Genomic DNA, 22,043 nt, shown 5'->3' on the forward strand with positions numbered 1-22,043 from the left:
TTCCAGAGGTTCTTGGTGCAATGAGAAGCAAATGCCACGTATACTGTTTTCTTAGATGGCAAGTTTTAAGACAGTGCCCCTGTACCACTTACTCCTCAGCCCTCAGCTACGATGCAACGCTGCTTTTCTGACCAGATCCGAATCCTGCCATCCTGCCGGGGTGGGCAGTGTGACAGCTGGAAAGGGGATCTGTAACAGCCTGTGGAGTTTACTGAGCTAAGAGGGAAAGGCCTACTCCAGATGGCCTGGCCTAAAAGCCCAGAGGCAGCAGTGCCGACCCTGCAGCTTGGCGCCTTTGGTGTGGGGAGACAAGTCCATTAAGTGCTCCTGGCCACAAACAAATGGACGCTAGTAACCAAGTTGTGCTTCCCACCTCTCCCTCCCTAAACAAACGTCTTTGGCAAAGCCTATTAGAGAAATCACTAAACAAACAAGAAGCCGTGCCCCAGCTCATCGCAAAGGCTCGTAGATGCAGAAAGCGTTCCAGGCTGGCCAGGCATGCCGCCTCTGTGGTGACCAGGCCCAGGTGAACTCTTAGCAACCCCCAGGCCATTAGAGCACATCTCATTGACCACTGTGGGCGGGGGAAGTGCCCCTCTCCACACTAACCTGCAGCCCAGCTGCTGCATTTATGCACCTCTGCCCTTGTTCCCCAATTGCTGTGGCCATTAGTGCCCAACGCAGAGTAGACCCATTTGCCTTGGTTTACTCGCCGGGACTATGGCCTGGCCTCAGAGGCCCACCACTCTGTGGCGCAGTGGGGGCCCCCATTAAGCAGTCACTCGCAGTCTGTCTCTGAACCGAGTCCAGAAGAAGGCCTTCAGCCATCTTTTATTTTTGTCCTTGTCAAGGTTAAAAGGAGCTTCTATTCTAAACCAATTTACACTCACAATATTACTGCAAATGGAAACAGTTCTAAAAACCAAAAGCACCTTTAGCCTGAGTGAGTGAAAAGTTTGAGCAAACTCAGTTTAGGAACATCTCTCTCCACAATGACACGTTTCTAAAACAAGCGCCCAGCAGGTGAAAGACACAGGAAGGCAGAGAGCACTGACCCTGGGCAGTGGCCGGGCCCAGCAGACTTGCTGCTCCCCCCACTTGGCTGCTGCTGAAATTTCCTTCCTGGCATAAGCGAGCAGGCTGAGAAAGGAAAAGAGCTCGACCGGCAAGGAGGCACTGCCCCAGAGCGCCCAGCTGCCACAGTGCACCTCTCTCCCAAGGGGGCCATATAAGAAGGAGGCCTTCAAGCAGAGGACTTCCCAGCCTGTGATCCCAAACCCAACCTGATACTGACCAGAGGGGTCATGGCAAGGGGCAGCACAGCCTGCAGCAGGAAAACATCCTGGAAAGCTTCGGAAGGAGAGTTTAAATCCAGTGGCTCTGATGTCACTACATGGGCCTACAAACTGAGAGAAGCCCAGGTTCTGTGAGTCCAAGAACAACTAGTCAGTGCCTTGGAGGAGCTGTAAATAAGACTTTACTCTTCCTTTTTCTTTCTTGGAATACTTTTTAAATGATGTGACACAGCCCCTACTGAAGATTAATAACAAAATACAGTGTTTTAAAGATTAAAAATCTCCTATAATTTTTTTTTCTAAGTGAATACAACAGGACAGACAGGAGCAAGGTCCAGCTACCCAACAACAGACAAAATGAATATTTAAGGAATCCAGCGTGGTTGATCCAAAACCTGGTTCCTGCCACCACCTTGGTCCCAAGCCTCAGCCTTGCACCTCAAGCTTGCACAGAGTGGAAAGGCCAGGCCATCAGATCTCAGCACCATTCTTCAAGCTCTCTCCTTTACCCATCCACAAACAGGGCTCAACAAATGTACAAGACGGAGGACAACAGTTTGGCAAGAAAGCAGCCAAGTGTCCCTTTGCTGATGGTACAGATGCAGAGAATGACATTCCCAAAGGGAGGTTTGATAGGTGATGAGTCAATGAAGGGGTGTCTGGTCTAAGTGGCAAGTGGTGTCAGCCCCCAGCAGCCTGCTCCTTCCAGCTTCACTGCAGGGCCCGAGGCCTGGCCCAGCCATTTCAATAAGGAACATGCTATCAGATTTCAAATCTCAGTTTATGGCTGTCCTTATGTCTTCACTCTGACCTGGAGGAAATGGAGGCAGGTGAGGAGCCCCTCATCACAGCAGTCATTCGTCCAAACCCCAGGTGCTTTACTGTTTTTATAAAGGAGTCAGGGCCTGCCAAGTTCACAGGGACCAAGAGAGTCAGCAGCCAAGGGGAGGGACAGTGGAAACAAGCCCCTAAAATAACAAAGAGCCGCAAAACATTCTGCAGTGAGTTCTGGACAAAGCCTTACTTCATTTCTTTTGCATTTTTGCATGTGTTTTCAAAAGATACTTTACACAATTTCAAAGCACATTACTAAAATCCAACTTGTTAAATACTAAGACATGTGCATGCTTGTGCATGCACACATACACACACGCACTTCCATAGGCAGAGACTGTCCTCTGGAGGGAACATCAGACACCAATTCTGGTGGCTGCCTCTGGGATAAGACATGGGAAACTGATTTTTCATAATACACTTTGAACAAGGACATATGTTCTGTATTCAAAAAAATAGCTTTTTTTAGAACTTAAAAAACCTAGTAAACAACACTAAGATAAACTACAATTGAAGAAAGAACTTTTTCTCCTTTAATTTTGAAATGAGTCTTTTTGTCTAATTGCATCCTCCCCCTAAGAAAAACCTTTATTTTTTCACTTTGGTGCCTGTGGTAAGGCATTCTAAATATTAAACATCCGGCTTTCTTTTAAATTCACTGTAAACATTCCTCGGCACAGGCCTCTGCAAACAGCTCCTGGCATGCCAACTTCTCCATTTCAAACCTCTCCCTGTCAGCATCGGAGCCTCGCGGCACCCGGCCTGCAGCTTGCTCCTCTCTGAGGCGTGCTTCTGTTTCCTGCTCCACATCCCCAAGGACAGCCTCCGATGAGGCTTCTTACAGAGCACCAAAGGATGGAACCCACACAGGCCATTCCTCCCACTGCTCACTCAACAGGCCACAGGAAAGAGCAAAGGGCAATGAGCCCACAGCCAGAAAAGTTGATGTTGGGCGCTGCCTCTGGATCCTCACCTGAGCGGCCTCACCTGATGCCACAGAGCAGGAGGAGGGCAGCTGGGGGAGGCAGTCCTGGGGACCCGGTGCTGGGGCGCTGCTACCACATCAGTTGAATCTGCCCTCTGGGCCTGCCCGCAAACCCGCCCAACCCAGTCTTACCCTCCATGGGAAATACTGGTCTTCTAGGCGGCCAATTCCCAGGCAGCCTCGGATGTTTTTGCCCCAAACAAACAGCTCTCCTTTGTCTGAAAAAAAAGGAAAATGGTGGCTTGGTTGGGACTAGGCCAAGGGCAAGTCTCCAAGAAGAGGAAGGGTCATGAGAACAGGCGTTCCAGAACCTGGTACAGACAGAGTCCAATGTTAAACTTCAACTTCTACCACACTTCCTTTTGAAGGGAAAGTATACTGCCCCATACCAAAACCATGTCCTAGCCCAGGTTTACAGTGTCCATCATGTGGGAGAAGAGAGGGCCAAGGAGGCTCCTGCACAGACTACTCAGCTCGCACCCCAGGTGGCCCCTCACCCACAACTATGTCCGACCAAACCTTGCCTCCACAAGTCCTGAAATACGAGCATCCTCAAAGTAGGATGACTGCCATTCCTTGTCTGGGTTTCCGCATGTCAGGAGTATTCAGTCAAGTGACAACGGTACGGTGACTGGGTACCTCTATGGGCCAGGTCTAGGTCTGTGTGCTAGCAGGTGGGACAGGACAGTGACTTCACATGCTTGGTTCCTGACCTCATGGGACTAGTCGAACAGCTAGAGATCAACAAATGATCAAACCAATATACACATGCTTACCCACTAACAGTACCAAGAAGGAAAAGGACCAAGAGGCTGTTACAGAGAGAGCCCAGGGGACTGCATCTAGACCTGGGCTCTGGGAATGTCAACCTCCAGGAAAGGACCCAGACATGGCAGGGCAGCCTACCACAAGCAGCCTTCAGTTCTGACTTCCATCCCCATCAGCTTTGGGCACTCCTTGGCGCAGCGGCCCTATTTAGCTCCCCCACATCTGGCAAGCAGAAGTAGAAAAAGCATGGGAAAGCCAGGACTAAAATAATCTGGGCTGATTAAATAAGGAATCTTTTTGTTACAAGCTGTCAGAGCCCCTCTGGTCTGTCCAACATGCTTGGTCCTCCAGCCTCAGATTTTACGTGTTTAACAGAACAATTCAGTCTGGTCCCAAACTGTTAGACTTCAGGGTAAACCAACCAATCCCAACTCCCAGCTGGCCATATGCAAACGCTGGGCATACAGTCAGGGGAGAAACCCAAGCTCTGATGCTCTCTCTACTTAGGGACAGTAACTGGCACTTGGGGGAAAGCTATATAGGGATTTCATTTCAGTGTGACCCAAAATAGCCACACGGGTGACACCAAACAGAAAACAGTCACTTCATGTGGGTTTCCAGGTATGTGGCTTCGCACACAGTGTAAGCCTTAGAACAGTCTGGAAAACAGATCACTGACACCTCCAGAATTAGTCCACAATGACTCTTACTTACTAAGTTGAAGTAGCTTTAAAAAACTCACAGGAACTAGGTTCATTTGCAAATGGCAGTGGCTGACTCTGCCTGAGTGGCAGTGAGGGATCCTCCACCAATCAGCGCTGCTACCACCTGGTGCTTTAATACACACAGTCGGGCAAGACTCCGACCACTAGCACAATGGTCCGCACTGAAGTCCCAAAGCCTGGAGCTCCGACAATTCTGAATGGTGATCATCTGGAGCAGTCCTCACATAGCATGGGGCCAGAGCACACAAACAAGAATGACCCGAACTGACTGTCCCAGCCAGATGTTTTAAAAAAAACAATTACTTACCATGAGACAAGGAAATAGTGAATTTGCTTGAGAATCACAAAATGAAATTAAATTAATACAGTCTGATGATTCAAGTCAACTAAAGAGGAACAAATTGAACCAACAGTCACAGGAGATGTAATCAAGAAAAGCACACATTCTAGAAGTCTGCAGAGTAACTGGATATGTTATGGCTGTGTCATTGGCAAACCTTTGCAAACATCTCCATTTCAGCCTTCCCTTTGATCATTCTCTCCCCCAGCACTCTGGAGAAATTGGGCAGATTTACTTCCACAAAACCACGGACAGTCTTACAAGTCTGCTCCTTGCCATCCCACGTTCCTGGGTCAGATTGGGGTTTGGGCTTGGTCAAGCAGTGGGATTAAGCCCCACACATTCATTTCCTAATTACCTACCATGGATTTGCCAAACCTCTGCTGGTTTTCCCCCACACCCTAACACACTCAAGGGTCCCCTCTCCTACTACCAATTGGTATCCTCTTGAGAAAATTCACTTTCACATTAGCCTAACCACAAACCAAATGAACCAAGATAAAACTCCAGGATGAAAAAAAGATACACGTTATACAACCCCAAGCCAAACAACTTCTGGATTAGCCTCTCTCTTTTATTATCCATGCAAGGGTACCGCGCCACTGGATGGATGGAAACTGAGAGCTGCCCACAGTCTGGGGTTGAACCTGAGAGTGAAGCTGTCTGTCTGTCTCCGGGGCCGCATGGCTTGGTCACTTACTGGTAAGGGCAGCAAAGTGGCTGAGTCCACATCGAATGCGGGAAACCTGGACTTCGGGGTTGAACTCCGTTAAGCCGAAAAGAGTGGGTGGAATCATTTCTGGAAGAGCAGTTTCCACTAGGTTTGGTCCTTTCCCAAGAATTCCATAGCCCCAGACAAAAACACGTCCTTCTCCTACATTACAGGAAAAACAACAGTCAGTAAGTCAAACCAAGAGCAGCCCTCACTAGAAATTCAAACTGCACCACCAAGAAGCATTACATCCACATGCATTTTTCCCCTCCTTGCTTGGCAAGAACATGCTGACAGATATTTAATGTTTCTTTTCTCCTCTTTCAAATTCTTGTTTGTGGAGTATGTCTAGCCAGCTCACCAATCTCAGAATACAAACTTCCCACATCCTGAAGGTAATCTGGACAGGACTCATCCATAAATCACCCAGAAACCCCATGTGAACACAGGAGAGCCCTCGAAGGACAGTTTTTCACAACAGCGCTATGTTTCACAGTGATCAGAAGACCAAGCCAAGTAACTAAACAACTTTTGGGCAGAGTCCTAAAACTCTAGAAATGATTTTTTGGTTATAAAAAGTTTAATACTCATCAGTGGTACCAGATGTTTAATCCAAGAGGCATGGATCTCAGTATCTCAAGTTTAGGGTTTAGATTCTAAGGCTCTTCTCCTCTCTGCCTTTGTTTCCTGTCCTGGCAGCCTCCCTGGAGAAGGCAGAGCTGGAGTCTCTGGCCCAGGCTAAGGGACAGGGAGAAAGTTCACTCTCCATTTCAGAGGTCTGCTACAGAATTACTAAGCTCTGTGCTGTCTACTTACATATCACGGCTATTATCTTTCTGTCAAGAATGTCACCGCACCCTCTATTAGCTGAACTCAATCTAACTAGATCTGCCCCCAGCCACATTCCCTTCCTCAGGCCAAGGTCTGCTGCCTGTGAGTCCAATGGACACCGACCTTTCTCTATGCAACCCAATTATAGCTGCCCAGTGACTCTGCAAGAGGGTCTCACCATTTAACACAGCACAGCCAGTGCCACCACATGCAGCCTGCTTCACCTTGCCCACTCCTGAGAAGGGTAAGCACCGGGGGATGTTCACCTAAATCAAAGGAAGGGTCCACACTGTTAGGAAAACAAACCAGCGAGAACTTGGAAATAATCTGGTCTTGTGTACAGAGTATATAAGTCCCAGTTCATTTATTCATGCCACAAGTATTTCCCAAACATTGAACATACGCTAACTATCTAACTGGGTATTGGGAATGAGGGGAACAAGAGACCTGATCCCTCTCCTAGTCTCCTAATTTAGCTGCCAGCCTAAATTAACATAAAATTAATTTATGCTCAATGCAATGAAGGAAAGTACATGGTCTCTGAGAATGAACGTCAGGGAGACCAACCTAGTTTGGGGGGAGGAGCAGTCAGGAAGGCTTCATTTTTCTCCTGCTACCTGAAGGATGAGTAGAGGTAACTAGGCGAGGGGAGAAGAACAGGACATTCCAAGTAGGGGAGATGGAATGTGTAAAGGGAATGAGGTGAGCATGGCATATTCAGGGAGGTTAAACAAGGTCAGAGTGGCTAAAGCAGGGAAACGGGCGGGGGAAAAGGGGTCATAGTACAAGATGCCGGTGGGGAGAGGGCAGCCGGATCATGCAGGATGCTGTGGAATTTCTAGAGGGGAAGGAACATCGTGGACGTAGGTAACAATGGAGAAGGACCAGAGCGTGGGGAGGAGCATGAGTTCACTCTTGAAGGTACTGAACTCGCAGTGTCTAGAGACGACTAAGTGGAAATGTCAAGTGCTGCTTAGTGATGTCTGGAACTCTGAGGTGTAAGCATAGAGATGGTAAGTGAAGCCAAGGGTATGGCTAGGATCTTCTAAAGGGGGAATATGGAAAAAAGAAGAGCAAAATCCACACCATGAGGATCTTCAACATTTAAAAGCCTGGCACAAGAAGAGATCCAGTAAATGAGACCAAGAAGGCCCTGGTCGGCATAGCTCAGTGGTTGAGCTTTGGCCTATGAACTACAAGGACTGTTCAATTCTCGGTCAGTGCACATGCCCCAGTTGTGGGCTCGATCCCCAGTGTGGGGAATGCAGGAGGCAGCCGATCAATGATTCTCTCTCATCATTGATGTTTCCATCTCTCTCCCTCTCCCTTCCTCTCTGAAGTCAATAAAATATATACATATTTTAAAATTGAGACCAGGAAGGGACACCGAGAAAGTTGAGAGAGCACTAGAAGAGTCTAGCCATAGGGCAAAAGGAAAAATGGTTTTCACAAAGATGTCATTGTCAATGTCAAATGCTGCTGAGAGGTCAAGAAAGATACAGAGTGGAAATGTTCTCTAGATTCTTTATTATTATTCTTAGCAACATGGATGTCATTGGTATCCCTATCAAGAGCCACCCAGCAAACTCATAAGGGTGGAAACTAAGTGGAATGGACTGACACTGAGGAAACAGTAAGTCAATGTAGCTTCTGAGAAGCAGGAGGTAAAGCAAAGGGGTAGGGGTGGGGAGAATGGAAGGAGATGGAGGAGCCACCTAGGGCTTTAAGATGGAAGACATAAGAGTCAGGTGAAAAGACTGATGGAGGCACCAGCAGAGGACAGGTTAAAGTTTTGGGAAAGAAGGCCCAGCAGACAGAGGATGGCTCCTGAAAAGGTGGAAGGCGATGGGATCCAGGGCAGAGAGAGAAGAATCACCTTCAGCAGGAAGAGATACACCTCGTCCACCACTAGAAAAGGAATGGGTCCAGGGTGGGTACAGACACAGGTACATGTATATGAGCCATAGCAGGAAACTGAGGGCATTCTCGTCCAATAGCATCTGTTTTCTCTATTAAACAGGAGGCAAGATCTGCTGAGAGTGAGATGGGAGGGTCAGGGGTTTGGAGAGTGAAATGTGGCCAGCTTAGCCTTCCAGCAGGATTTGGTCTTGGCACCTCTACTGAGAAATAACTTTGGAAAGATAGATTATAAGTGCTTCAGTGACAGCCACGAATCTTCATAGATTCACTTTCAAACGGAAATAGCTGAAAGATAACAGTCCCTAAATTGACTCCAAAGGAATAAAGGGGCTTACCAATCCAGAAAACGTATGCCTAGATAAAGTGGGGCTGTCAGGGATGGGGCCGGGCCTCTGCTGCTTGGCTCTCAGAGAGTTTCTTTACCTCATTGTGCTCTGGCACAAGGCCCTCAGCAAGTACTGAGAAATGCTCTCGCAGAGCCATTGGAAACATACCACTGTTGTCACTGACAGGATGAGGCTTAGACCACAGTAAAGAATCTTGGTTGTGATGGGCTACTTCTAAGATGACCCCTAATAATCCCAGTTCCCTCCTATTCGCACCCATGTGTAATCCCTGCCCTGTGTGGGGGCTGGACTACTGACTTGCTTCTTTTCTTTTTCTTTTTTTTCAGAGAGGAAGGAAAAGGAAGAGAGAGATAGAAACATCAATGATGGGAGAGAATCACTCATCAGCTGCCTCCTGCACGCCCCCTACTGGGGACCGAGCCTGCAACCCAGACATGTGCCCTTGACCAGAATCAAACCTGGGACTCTTTAGTCCACAGGCCGACGCTCTATCTGCTGAGCCAAACTGGCTAGGGCCTGACTTGCTTCTAAGGAGCAGAATACCAGCATTAGTGAGGGAAAGTCACTGCTAAGATTAAGTGATAAAACACTGGCTTCTGTCTCATTGGCACTCGCTCTTGCCTTCTCATTTGCTCACTCTGATGAAGCCAGACGCCATGTTGTGAGTTACTACATGGAAAAGCCTACGTGGCAGGGAACATGGGAGGCTTGGCCAACAACTATGAACTGACTGACTGCCAGCAAGGAAGTGAGGCCCCAGTCCAATAGTCCACAAGGACCTGCATCTTGCCAGCAACGCCAGTGTGGTCCTGAAAGCAGAGCCTTCCCCAGTTGAACCCTAAGATGACTGCAGCTTTTGAAAGACTCAGAACCAGAAGACCCAGCTAAGCCACCCCAAGATTCCTGACTCACAGAAACTATGAGATAATAAATGTGTGTTGTTTTAAGCCACTAAGTTTCGGGGTCATTTGTTATGCAGCAATATGTAACAATGACAGGACACTGGACCTATCCCCTCAGGAAGGCCAGGGGAGACATTTTTCTCAGGCCTTGGCATTAGGAAGAGCAGTACTTCTCCTGAATACTTTATTTGCTATTTATTTTACAGAAACAATGAATCATTTCAATGACCATTTTCTCTTTGCTTTGGCTACTAGGAAACTCAGAGCCAAATCTGCAACCACTTCTAGCCACTGAGCCAAACCACAGAAAATGCATTTTTTCATCTATTAGCTGATCTTAGTTTTCCTTTGTGCAAATTTAGCATTAACATATATTTAAAACCCCTCCTGAAGAAAAAAAGAAATACAAACTTCTGTATTTGTCAAAAGTTTGATATTAAAGAATGTAGTATGTTTTTTAAATAGTCCTTATCTTTTAGAGATACATACTGAAACTTCTATAAAAGAAATAGGACACCTAGGATTTCCTTCAAAATAATCCAGGATAGAGTAGATGGAATTACAGATGCAACAAAATTGCCCATTAGAGAGTATGGGCTTTTTTTTAGGGGGGGGGGGGGGCGTGTTGAGGGGGTAGTTGAGGTTAATGAAAATGTCTGGAATTAGATAGTGGTGATGGTTGGACATCCTTGTGACTATACTAAAAACCACTAAAGTATGTATTTAAAAATTGTGAATTATATCTCAATTTTTTAAATGGGCCATTAGTTGGTAATTGTTGAACATGGGTAATGGGTATATAAAGAATAATTATGCGCCAAAACTGGTTTTGCTCAGTGGATAGAGCGTCAGCCTGTGGACTGAAGGGTCCCAGGTTTGATTCCAGTCAAGGGCATGTAACTTGGTTGCGGGCACATCCCCAGTAGGAGGTGTGCAAGAGGCAGTTGATCAATGTTTCTCTCTCATCGATGTTTCTGACTATCCCTCTTCCTTCCTCTCTGTAAAAAATCAATAAAATATATACTTAAAAAAAAAAGATTAATTATGCAATGAGCTCTACTTTTTGTTTAAATTTGAATTTTTCCTTAATAAAACATTTAAAATTCTACTGTATTATAATCAAGGTGGCTTGCTTCAGTGAGGATGGACTAGCGGTGAGGAGAGGCTGCAGGCATGGCTTCTGAAGGGCTGCTAGTATTCTACTACTTGACCTAGGTGGAGCTGCACAGGTGTCTTAATCGAGCTGCATGCACATGATTCATATGCTTTGGGGCATATGTTACACAGCAACAAAAAGCAACAACAGTGTGACAGTGTAGGAACTTAGGTAAATAGCCTCATTATCCGGGCATGCCTAAAATACTGCCCTAAACCAGGACTATCTCATCAAAGTATTGATTTAAAAAAAGGCTTTTGCACTTAAGCTTTCTTTCTGGGCTCAAATTAAATTGTCAAGAACTTGGAACCTTACCCGGCTGGTGTTGCTCAGTGGTTATCAACCTATGAACCAGGAGGTCACAGTTCGATTCCCAGTCTGGGCACATGCCCTGGTTGTGGGTTCAATCCTCAATAGGGGGCATGCAGGAGGCAGCCGAATAATGATTCTCTCCCATGATTGATGTTTCTCTCTCTCCCTCCCTCTGAAATCAATATAAATACTAGTATACTAGAGGCTCAGTGCACAAATTTGTGCACAATGATTCTCTCTCATGATTGATGTTTCTCTCTCTCCCTCCCTCTGAAATCAATATAAATACTAGTATACTAGAGGCCCAGTGCACGAATTTGTGCACGGGTGGAGTCCAGCCAGCCTGGCCCCAATCAGCGGATCGGAACTGGACCTGTGGGGAGGAGGAGACAACGGGAGGTTGGTTGGCCGGGCCAACGGGGGGGAGGGGCCGAGGGCGATTGGCCAGCGGGCCCCACCCCCGGTTGGGGTGGGGAGGCCAATTGGGGGTGGGGTTGGCCATGGGGAGGGGCTGTGGGCAGTGGGCCAGAAGGCCCCATCCCTGAATGGGGTGGGGTAAGCCAATCAGGGGTCAGTGGCCAGGGGAGGGACCGTGGGAGGTTGGCTGGCCAGCTCCACCCCCGATTGGTGTGGGGGGGCCGATCGGGGGCCAGCAGCCCGGGGGGAGGGGCCATGGGTGGTTGGCTGGCTGGCCCTCCCCTTTTTTTTTTTTTTTTTTTATATTTTATTGATATTTTATTTTATTTTTTTTTTTTTAAATATATTTTATTGATATTTTACAGAGAGGAAGGGAGAGGGATAGAGAGCTAGAAACATCGATGAGAGAGAAACATCGATCAGCTGCCTCCTGCACACCTCCCACTGGGGATGTGCCCGTAACCAAGGTACATGCCCTTGACCGGAATCGAACCCTGGACCCTTCAGTCCACAGGCCGACGCTCTATCCACTGAGCCAAACCGGTTTCGGCTGGCCCTCCCCTTGATCGGAGTGGAGGGGCCAATTGGGGGTGGTGGGGGCCCATCTGGTGCAGGGCCGGCTGGGTGGAGGGGCCACAGAAGGTTGGCTGCCTGGCACCAACCCCCGACCGGGCAGGTTTGCTGGCCGCAGTGGGCGTCTTAGCAAGCGGTAGTTCGGTCGTTACAGCGTTACGGTCAGTGGTTTTTTATATATACTAGAGGCCCGGTGCACGAAATTCGTGCACGGGAAGGGGGGGTGTCCCTCAGCCCAGCCTGCACCCTCTCCAATCTGGGACCCCTCGAGGGATGTCTGACTGCCTGTTTAGGCCCAATCCCAAAACGGGCAGTCGGACATCCCTCTCACAATCCAGGACTGCTGGCTCCCAACTGCTCACCTGCCTGCCTTCCTGATTGCCCCTAACTGCTTCTGCCTGCCAGCCTAATCGCCCCCTAACCACTCCCTTGCCAGCCTGATTATGCCTAACTGCTCCCCTACCAGCCTGATTGCCCCTAACTGCCCTCCCCTGCAGGCCTGGTCCCCCCCAACTGCTTTCCCCTGCAGGCCTGGGTCCTCCCCAACTGCCCTTCCCTGCAGCCCAGTCACCCCCAACTCCCCTCCTCTGCCGGCCTGGTCACCCCTAACTGCCCTCCCCTGCAGGCTTGATCGCCCCCAACTGCCCTCCCTTGCAGGCCTGGTCCCTCCCAACTGCCCTCCCCTGCTGGCCATCTTGTGGTGGCCATCTTGTGTCCGCATGGGGGCAGGATCTTTGACCACATGGGGGCAGCCATTTTGTGTGTTGGAGTGATGGTCAATTTGCATATTACTTTTATTAGATAGAACAGAGGTCTGGTGCATGGGTGGGGGCCAGCTGGTTTCCCCTGAAGGGTGTTCTGGATCAGGATGGGGGGTTCCCTTGGGGCATGGGGTGGCCTGGGCGAGGGGCCTATGGTGGTTTGCAGGCCGGCCACGCCCCCTGGCAACCCAAGCGGAGGCCCTGGTATCTGGGATTTATTTCTCTTCTACAATTGAAACCTTGCAGCCTGGAGCAGAGCCAAGCCTTCTGCTCACTCCGTGGCGGCAGCCATTTCTGTTGGGATTTATTTATCTTCTATAATTAAAACTTTGTAGCCTTAAGCGGAGGCCAAAGTAGGCCAGGGCTGCAGAAGCTTGGCTTCCTCCATCGCCGGGGGCAACCCTAGCCTCCTGCTCTCTCCAGCTCTGTGGCTGCCGCCATTTCTGTTGGGATTTATTTATCTTCTATAATTGAAACTTTGTAGCCTGGAGTGGAGGCCTGGGCTGGCAAGGGCAGGCGGAAAGCTTGGCTTCCTCCATTGCCGGGGAAACTCAAGCCTCCCTCCTGCTCTCTGTGGCCACAGCCATCTTGGTTGGGTTTATTTGCATATTCGCTCCTGACTGGCTTGTGGGCGTGGCTTGTGGGTATAGCAGAGGTATGGTCAATTTGCATATTACTCTTTTATTAGATAGGCTAGGTAATTTTTAAAAAAGAACTTAGAGCCTTGAAGAGGCAGTCTTACAACAGGTTAAGTCTTAACATTCTAGCACTTTATACATCACACTTTGGTGAAGAACCTCTTAGAAATGTCCTTAACACACTATATTTACAAACCTCCCAGCACCATGCTATAAGCGACCTTATACCTGTGTGGAGTCCGTGACAGAGGCCAGCTGCAGGTACTCTGAGTTGCCCCAACCAAAGAGGTCTCCATCAGCCGACACAGCCAGGCAACAATCACCGTAGGTGGCAACCTGGACCACATTCACTCCTGCAACGTCTCCACCCAGCTTGGTGGGTACACTGGTGATATTGTAGTGACCCAGACCTAACACAATAGAAAATACTTCTAATGAGTTATTCTCTTAAAACTTACACAGACTTACTATATGACAAACATATTTGAGCACTTTACAAATATCAAAAATCCTAATCTGTTCCTCTGCATGCCAGGCAACTTCCGTCTCCATGTTTTCTCAGAGGCAGAAAAAGGCATCATTGTAACTAGATCATATTAAAACTCCTGAACTTTTCTAGGTCCAATTCAAGTTAGAAAAGTTCTCAAGATGAAAGCCTACTATACCATGAACATATGAGACCTTGCATATATTAAAATGAGCAATTTCTAATGCACTGCTGAGCTTGCTGGTAAAATGAAGGAAATCTCTACAGCTCACCCACCCAAAAAAGTAAACAGAAACAGGCAAATTGGCATGGTAAGCAGTAAACAGGACAACAAAGGGCTTGCCCGAAGGACAATGTCATTATCAGCACTTCAAGGGAGGATAATCCCTGAGCAGCACAGGGAGGCAAACACTAAACCACAGACTCTGGCTTCAGGGGCTTCCCACAAGGGGCTCAAAGCAGGGTCATACTGGCATCAAAAGCTACTACCACCAAAACCGGTTTGGCTCAGTGGATAGAGCTTCGGCCTGCGGACTGAAGGGTCCCAGGTTCGATTCCGGTCAAGGGCACGTAACTTGGTTGCGGGCACATCCCCAGTGGGAGGTGTGCAGGAGGCAGCTGATCGATGTTTCTCTCTCATCGATGTTTCTGACTCTCTATCCCTCTTCCTTCCTCTCTGTAAAATATCAATAAAATATATTTAAAAAAAAAAAAAAAAAAGCTACTACCAACAGAGTAAAAGGGCAAAATGGGAGAAAATACTTGCAAATCAAATATCTGATAAGAGATTAATATTCAGAATATACAACAAATTCAACAACCACAACAAAAACAAATGACCCAATTAAAAAATTACTTTCTTCAAAGAAAATATACAAAGGGGCAAGCAATAAGCATATGAAAAGATGTTCAACATCACTAATCATTAAGGAAATGCAAATCACAAGTGAGATACCACTTCACACCCATTAGGATGGCCACTATTACAAAAAACACACAAAAATAACAAATGTTAGGGAGGATGTGGAGAAAGTAGAACTTCATACATTGTTGGCAGGAATGTAAAATGGTACAGCTACTATGGAAAATAGTATGGCAGTTCCTCAAAATTTTTACCTGGAATTACGATATGATCTAGCAATTCCACCTCTGGGTATATACCCAAAAGAATTGAAAGCAGGATCTCAAAGACATATTTGTATACCTATGGTCACGGCAACATTACTCCAATAGCTAAAAGGTAGAAGCAACCCAAGTGTTTATCAACAGATGAATAGATAAGTATACTGGTAATGTGTTATATACATACAAGGGAATATTATCCAGCTTTAAAAAGGAAGGAAATTCTGACAGATGCTACATAATGGATGAACTTTGAAGACATTATGCTAAGTAAATAAGCTAGTGACACAAAGAATAAATACTGTATGATTCACTTATATAAGGCACCAAGAAGGGTCAAATTCAGAGAGGCAGAAAGTAGAATAGCAATTGCCAGGGGCTGGGAGGAGGGAAGAATGGGGAGTTACTGTTTAATGGGTATAATCAAGTTTCAGTTTAACAAGATGAAAGAGTTCTGGAAATAGATGGTGATGAGGGTTGCAAAACAATGCAAATGTACTTAATATCAGTGAACTGTACATCTCAAAATGGTTCAGATGGAGCCGTGACTGTGAAAGTTGTATTAACATGAAAAACTATTTTGTATAAATTTAAATGATAAAACAAAGATATAAAAATCACACCAATGCTATCATTACAACATAAAAAGATGTACTTATATGAACAAGGACTGGAAAAAAACATGAGACTGAACAAAGACAATTTGGTGGTGGTAGGATTACTGAGGATTTAAACAAGATTTAAATCTTGAATTTAAAGGCACTCCCTTCAGATAAATTTCAAAAACAAAGATTAAATATACAAGGTGTGAAAGCTTATCCCTCATTCCTTCCTCCCTTAATATTCTTCTGAAATCAGCCAAAATGGAGCTCCTTTTAGGGGGCACTTGTTTCTTTACAAGGCTCAGAACTCCTTTGTTGGGGAGTGGCTCCAATCCTCTATCCAATTCTTTATAATTCATTTCTATGGGAACGGGGACAGGAGAAACGATTATTGTTCCCCAGGAGGCATTTAAGAGATGTAAGAGTCAAATTAAGGAAGATGGGTTCTAGCCTATGAGAACCCTACAGCTCACAACGCCATACTGCACTATCCCCCGGGATGAAAGGTACAATACCTGTTTGCCCATCCGCACCCCATCCACAAGAATAGACTTCTCCTTTATCCGTTAGGAACAGACTATGGTCCTGACCACAGGCGACCTATCAGACAGAGGTAAGGTTGATGAGAATTCTTTGAAGCCCAGCATCCTAGTCAATGGACCTGAAGCCCAGTAGCATTCCCTACCGCTTCTGAGCACCAAGCAGGCTGGGTCCAGCCAGGCAGGATGCCCCACACTGTCTCCCTCTCTTATTCATTCTCAATGTACTACACTACAGCCTCGCAGTCTCCCACTCCAATGAAACTGCTCTTGCTAAACTAAAGCGCCAGGTGTCCTAAGGAACAAGCCTAAGAGCTCCTCCATTGCCTCCACACCTGAGGAACCACTCCCTCCTCCAAAGCCTTTCTCTTCACTATTCCTCTTCTGCCTCTCTAAGCCTCTGCTTCTTACCCTTCAGTGGTGGACTCTTCCAAAGTTCTGTCCTCTGCCCTCTTCTCTCCTGCCTTCACATTTCCCAGGAGACTGCATCCATTCCCAAGGCTTTCGCTGTCACCTCCACATTGTTACCCCAGTCCCAACAAATCTACTGAGTTTGGACCTATTTCCTTAACTGTCTAATGAGAAGCACTCTTTATTGAACACTTAGTATGTCAGGCACTTTGTGCTGAGTCAATAACCAAGACCACCCAGTAAGAAACTGAATCTCTGAGAAGTTTGGTAACTTATTCAAAGTCACCCAGTTAATATGTGGAGAAGCAAGGAGTTAAACTTACATCTCTGTGACTTTGAAGCACTACATTCCACTGTAAATCCACTCTCTCGCTTCCTCCTGGCACCCCCTCTTCCAGCCAACCCACGCCTGCTCCTCCTCCAATAGGCCCCTCTCTGGGTTGAGAACATCAGCAGCCAAGTCATTTGCCTATGGAATCATGCTCAACTCCCTCTAGCGTGCTCCCTGCCCCGCTAATCAAGCCCCAAATCCAGTCAATTCTCCTTATCTGTCTCCCATCAGTCCCTTCTCCCCTCGGCTTCCCAAATGACCTTCATCCCTTCCTCCTCCCCCCCTCTACTCCATACCATGGCCAAAGTTATCTTTCTAAATAAATCATGATTTGGCTGTCACTCCCCCTGATTAGAACTTTTGATAGGCCCCAACTGTCAAGAGGATGAAGTCTAAACTCCTTAGAAGGCATTCAAAACCATGCCCTTTCCACTCTGAACCTGTCTTCCAGCCTATCCCACACCACTCCCCCATAAGCATACCAAACTCCAGCCCCACTGCACCTTCTCAGCAGTCAGCACCTCCAGCTGCTCCCTCCCCTCGGCCAGAAAACTTTTCCTCCCACCCTTCCCTAGTCTACCTGGTCAATTCCTCTGCTACCTCCCCCATGGTACCTTTTTTCCCTTCCATTACACCCCACTTGACTTAACAATTCCCCTTCTGCTACTTTTATAGCATTTTCTGTATACATTCACTTATTTAGGTATTCATTGTAAGTACTGATCATGTGCAAGGCACTACACCAGGAATGGGAATAAAATAAAGCCAGGCTAGAACATACACAGTGCTCTGATACAGCTAGTTTTTTTTTAACCTGTGTCTTCGACTAGACTCTAGTCAATAGAGTGTCATCCCCCGAACTTGATTAAACTTTGTCCGCTGGCGATCTACTGCAAATTGTGGCTTACAGTAAGCAAGCAGTAATTTTTACTGAATGATTTATTAATTCAGAAAATCTGCCTACCAAGTTTGCCATCATTCCACCCATCTTTCCCCCTTTCAAAGTGCCCCAGGGAGCAGGATGAGTGGCTTTCAGCCATGCCTCTTACCTGGACCACTCGTCCATCGAAGTCCTGCATTCTGTGGACCTTGTGACTTTCACTACACCAGGAGCAATTTGGGGAGAAGCAAGAGGTATGTTCATGGCAAGCACTGTGGGGTTCTGGCCCCTCCCCTGTCACCCTCAACTGTGGCCCCCACATACCTAGTAACTATTAGGGAAACTCTCAAGGTCAATTACAAGGCAGAATTAGGCCAAGATGTGAACGTAAAACAAAACAAACAAAACCCTTTGATGATTTTCACATGCTGCCAGAGTTGAGACTGGTAGTATTTAGAACCACCAGCACAATGCAATAAACCAGAGGGAAAGTTTTTTTGTTTTTGTTTTTTTTAAGACTAAATGAATAGGACTGAAATAGAGGGGAACTTTTGAAGTTAATCAATTTGGTTAAAAATACAAAACTAATTCAAAGAACTTCTATGCATCACAATCAATGCTCATGCGCCCTCCCCTCCCACCTAGCTAATACATGGCGCTCAACCTGCAATTGAACATCTTCTCCACAACTTTCCAGTGAGTTCTCACTGCTCCTCACACACAGGAGGAACCCTTCTTACTGCTCTGTGGATCTATCACTCAAGAAATGCTTAATGTTTAACACAACTGGGGGAGGGGGTAGCAGAAACTTACCTGTAAATTTCATTTTCGACCACTTTTCTTCCACACTGCCCATAAGAATTGTTTCCCATGCTGAAAACTAAAAAGTAACACCTCCAATTAAATCAGTTCTTCAGATTCATGGAATCCTAGACTGTCAGGACTGGAAGGGGGTCTCAAAAGTGATCCTAGTCCAGCCTTGGGCAAACTATGGCCCGCGGGCTGGATCCGGCTGTTCTATCTGGTTCTCTTGCTCTCCCCTCCGCTCCTTTACTTTGAATTTATATTAGTTCACACAAACACTCCATCCATGCTTTTGTTCCGGCCCTCCGGTCCAGTTTAAGAACCCATTGTGGCCCTCGAGTCAAAAAGTTTGCCCACCCTTGTACCTAGTCCAACCACTCACCCTAGCTGCCATTTCGTTTCCTTCTCCAACATTCGCAACCTGTACAGGCAGAGCCACAGGCATGTTGGGGTCTAGACCTGGCACATCAGTGTGTGCCACCTTTACTGTTCCTTCCGCCCTCCCGTCTGGGCCCTGGTTTCACCTCTCAGAAATCCCACCTTACACAAGGTAAGCACCTCCTGTGAAGGCCTCAGCACCCCCATTTCTTAAACCTGTCACTAGGTTGTCCTTGATGCAAAAATTCCTCTTGAAAAAGTTCCTAAACACTCTCTTCACCTTTTCCTACAAATCACACTTAGCCAGAAAATGAAATTTGAAAAATTTCGTCAAGTTGGCCTTTCCCTAGAGACCGCTGTTCTGGAGAGGGTGCGGTTACCCAGAAGCCTGGACACTAAAAGACCCCACCACCTGGAAGAAGTGTTAGCAAATAGGCTTTTTTCAGAAGCAGCCCAGCTCGGTGAGTTTATGCAAAGGAAGGGGGAGCCTTCGTAAGGCTACCTGATGTGTGCTGTCACATCTACAGATAACCTGAGATTTTCCAAGAACCACAGAGAGCAGAGAGCATAAAAGATTTAGCAAGGTCTGCCCAATGCAGCTCTCTTGAGCATCCTACCGCTCTGCTCAGGAAATGCCAACAGCTTCACTAAACAGACCTGGCTCAATCAAATGGGCCACTTCAGGCCCAATGACAAGAAAGAAGTTCCCTCACTCCTCCATTAGTCCTTACCTCCTTCATTGTCTGTGAGGACAAGAGAGTGGGCTCTGCCACAAGAGACCTGTAGCACCCGTGTCTCCTGAGGTCTATCCAGAGGCAGTGGAACTGGTGAGGGCTCCAAAACATACTCGTATCCCCTCACTGAAACAAAAAAAATCGGGTTTATTACACTGATTGAGAGTCACAGCACTTCTAACATTAAAAATCATATAATTGAGCCACCTCATTTTTACTCAGTAAGACACTGGAATGACTTACTCAAGGCACATAAGCTGGTAGCAAAGCTAGGACTGATTCCCACCTCCCAACCCACTGCATCACATTGCCTCCATTACACACTGGGTTACTGAAAAGCATAATAGTCTTAGTTAAAAAATCTCTTCGCATGTCATTTAGTACCATTTGAATTTTAAAGAAAGTAAAAGCATTTTCTTCCTGAAATACCCACTGAAACTTCTCAGTAAAGTGAACAACAAACATTTTTATATTAAAAGGAAGCAAAAAGAATACGTAGATGCATTTACTTGCATATACATTAAATCACTGTAGAAGGATAACCTGGACACTGTTAACACAGGCTGTCTTTGGGGAGGACAGATGTGAAAAGCAGACTTTTCATCATATACTAGTATTCTACACTGCCTTTAGGATTCTGAATTATACAAAGAAGAAAATTTTAATATTTCCAATAAGAAGAGAAATTTATTAGAAGTCACTCTACAGAAGAACCTTACTGTTCTTTACAATCCTACTAAAGAAGCCAGATTGGTCTATGTAAAGAATTCCTCTTGTAGGTTTTAAATGATGGGCTTTTGAATATTTATAATATAGGCTGGAGGTAAGGAGAAAATCTGCAAATGTACTACTCCTCAATTTATACCCCACTAAATAAACACTCTATTTTTCTCTTTTGAACCCCATGATAAAAAAGATTTTGCCTGCTTGGCCGGCATGGCTCAGTGGTTGAGCGCGACCTATAAACCAGGAGGTCACGGTTCGATTCCCAGTCAGGGCACATACTGGAGTTGCAGCCTCAATCCCAGTAGGGGGCGTGCAGGAAGCAGCCGATCAATGATTCTCATCATTGATGTTTCTCTCTCTCTCTCTCTCAATCCCTTCCTCTCTGAAATCAATCAAAATGTATTTAGGAAGGAAAAAAAAAATTGCCTGCCAAATAAATGATTACTGTTATAGCAATAGACGTGCCCATTTGTTTCATTAGTGACTAATATAATTTTCAGACAGTTTTTGATCAGCATGGAATAATATGCTTATCACAGTAAGATTATATGACTCTAGGCAAAAATCAGAGAAACCAGACAATGTTGTTAGTTTATATCGCCTTATTAGCTGAAAAGATTCAGTTTAGAATATTGAAGTGACTCACATGCCCCACTACTATCTGTATAGACCCCTAAGGGCCTGGAAGCTGTAAATACATAACATTTAAAGAGCATATGGCTCTAGATCCAACTACCAAGTGACAGGAAATATAAAGGATCATGTTAAGTGGAGATGCAGGCAGCAAACCTCAAACTGAAAAATTCTATAGGATAAACATGATTTCTTTAATAAATATATTTCAAAGGAAAAAGATTAAAACAGACTTAAAAGACTTTCAAAAATCTTATCAACCAATTGCAATGTGTGGATCTTATCTGGATTTTGATTCAAATAAAATTTTTAAAATATATTTTTATTGGTTTCAGAGAGACAGGAAAAGGGAGGGAGAGGTAGAAACATCAGTGATGAGAGAGAATCATTGATCAGCTGCCTCCTGCACACCCCCTACTGGGGATCGAGCCCACAACCCAGGTATGTGCCCTGACTGGGAATCAAAACACGACCTCCTGGTTCACAGGTCAATGCTCAAAAACCGAGCTACACAGGCTGGGCTCAAATAAATTTTTTAAATAAAAATTTAATGACATTTGTGAGACAACTAGCAACTTGAACACTATCTAGATATTTCATTATATTAAGGAATTATATTATTAATTTTTAAAAACATACTCTTTTTTTTTTAATCCTCACCAGAGGATGTTTTAGAGAAAGGAAGGGAGGAAAAGAGGAAGAGGGAGAGCGAAATATTGATCAGTTGCCTCCCGACCAGGAATCGAACCCACAATCTAGGTGTGTGTCCTGATTGGGAATTGAACCCGCAACCTTTCGGTGTACAGGATGAAGCTCCAACCCACTGAGCACATTGGCCAGGGCTATTGTTAATTATTTTTAGGTGTGACAATGTTGTTTT

At 46.1% G+C, this 22,043-nt stretch overlaps 2 protein-coding genes across 5 annotated transcripts in view; one reads left to right on the forward strand and one right to left on the reverse strand.

The window, feature by feature from the left end:
• Window positions 1-22,043, forward strand: part of LOC308252953 (general transcription factor II-I repeat domain-containing protein 2) — a 583,288-nt gene that overhangs the window by 468,387 nt on the left and 92,858 nt on the right. The gene's annotated exons all lie outside the window — the stretch shown is intronic.
• Window positions 1-22,043, reverse strand: part of RCC1L (RCC1 like) — a 28,191-nt gene that overhangs the window by 2,217 nt on the left and 3,931 nt on the right. For 2 of the 4 annotated variants that reach the window (XM_080678904.1, XM_080678905.1), the window contains exons 3-10: window positions 19,802-19,930; window positions 18,702-18,768; window positions 18,058-18,109; window positions 16,243-16,327; window positions 13,745-13,926; window positions 6,669-6,756; window positions 5,648-5,821; window positions 3,247-3,332 (exon numbers count right to left, since the gene is read on the reverse strand). In XM_080678904.1, coding sequence (XP_080535030.1) covers window positions 3,247-3,332; window positions 5,648-5,821; window positions 6,669-6,756; window positions 13,745-13,926; window positions 16,243-16,327; window positions 18,058-18,109; window positions 18,702-18,768; window positions 19,802-19,930 — 863 coding nt within the window. The remainder of the gene's footprint in view (window positions 1-3,246; window positions 3,333-5,647; window positions 5,822-6,668; window positions 6,757-13,744; window positions 13,927-16,242; window positions 16,328-18,057; window positions 18,110-18,701; window positions 18,769-19,801; window positions 19,931-22,043) is intronic. The other 2 variants (XM_080678906.1, XM_080678903.1) reach the window with 1 other exon arrangement.

This window comes from Plecotus auritus, assembly GCF_963455305.1.
Source record: "Plecotus auritus genome assembly, chromosome: 7".
NCBI lineage: Eukaryota > Metazoa > Chordata > Mammalia > Chiroptera > Vespertilionidae > Plecotus > Plecotus auritus.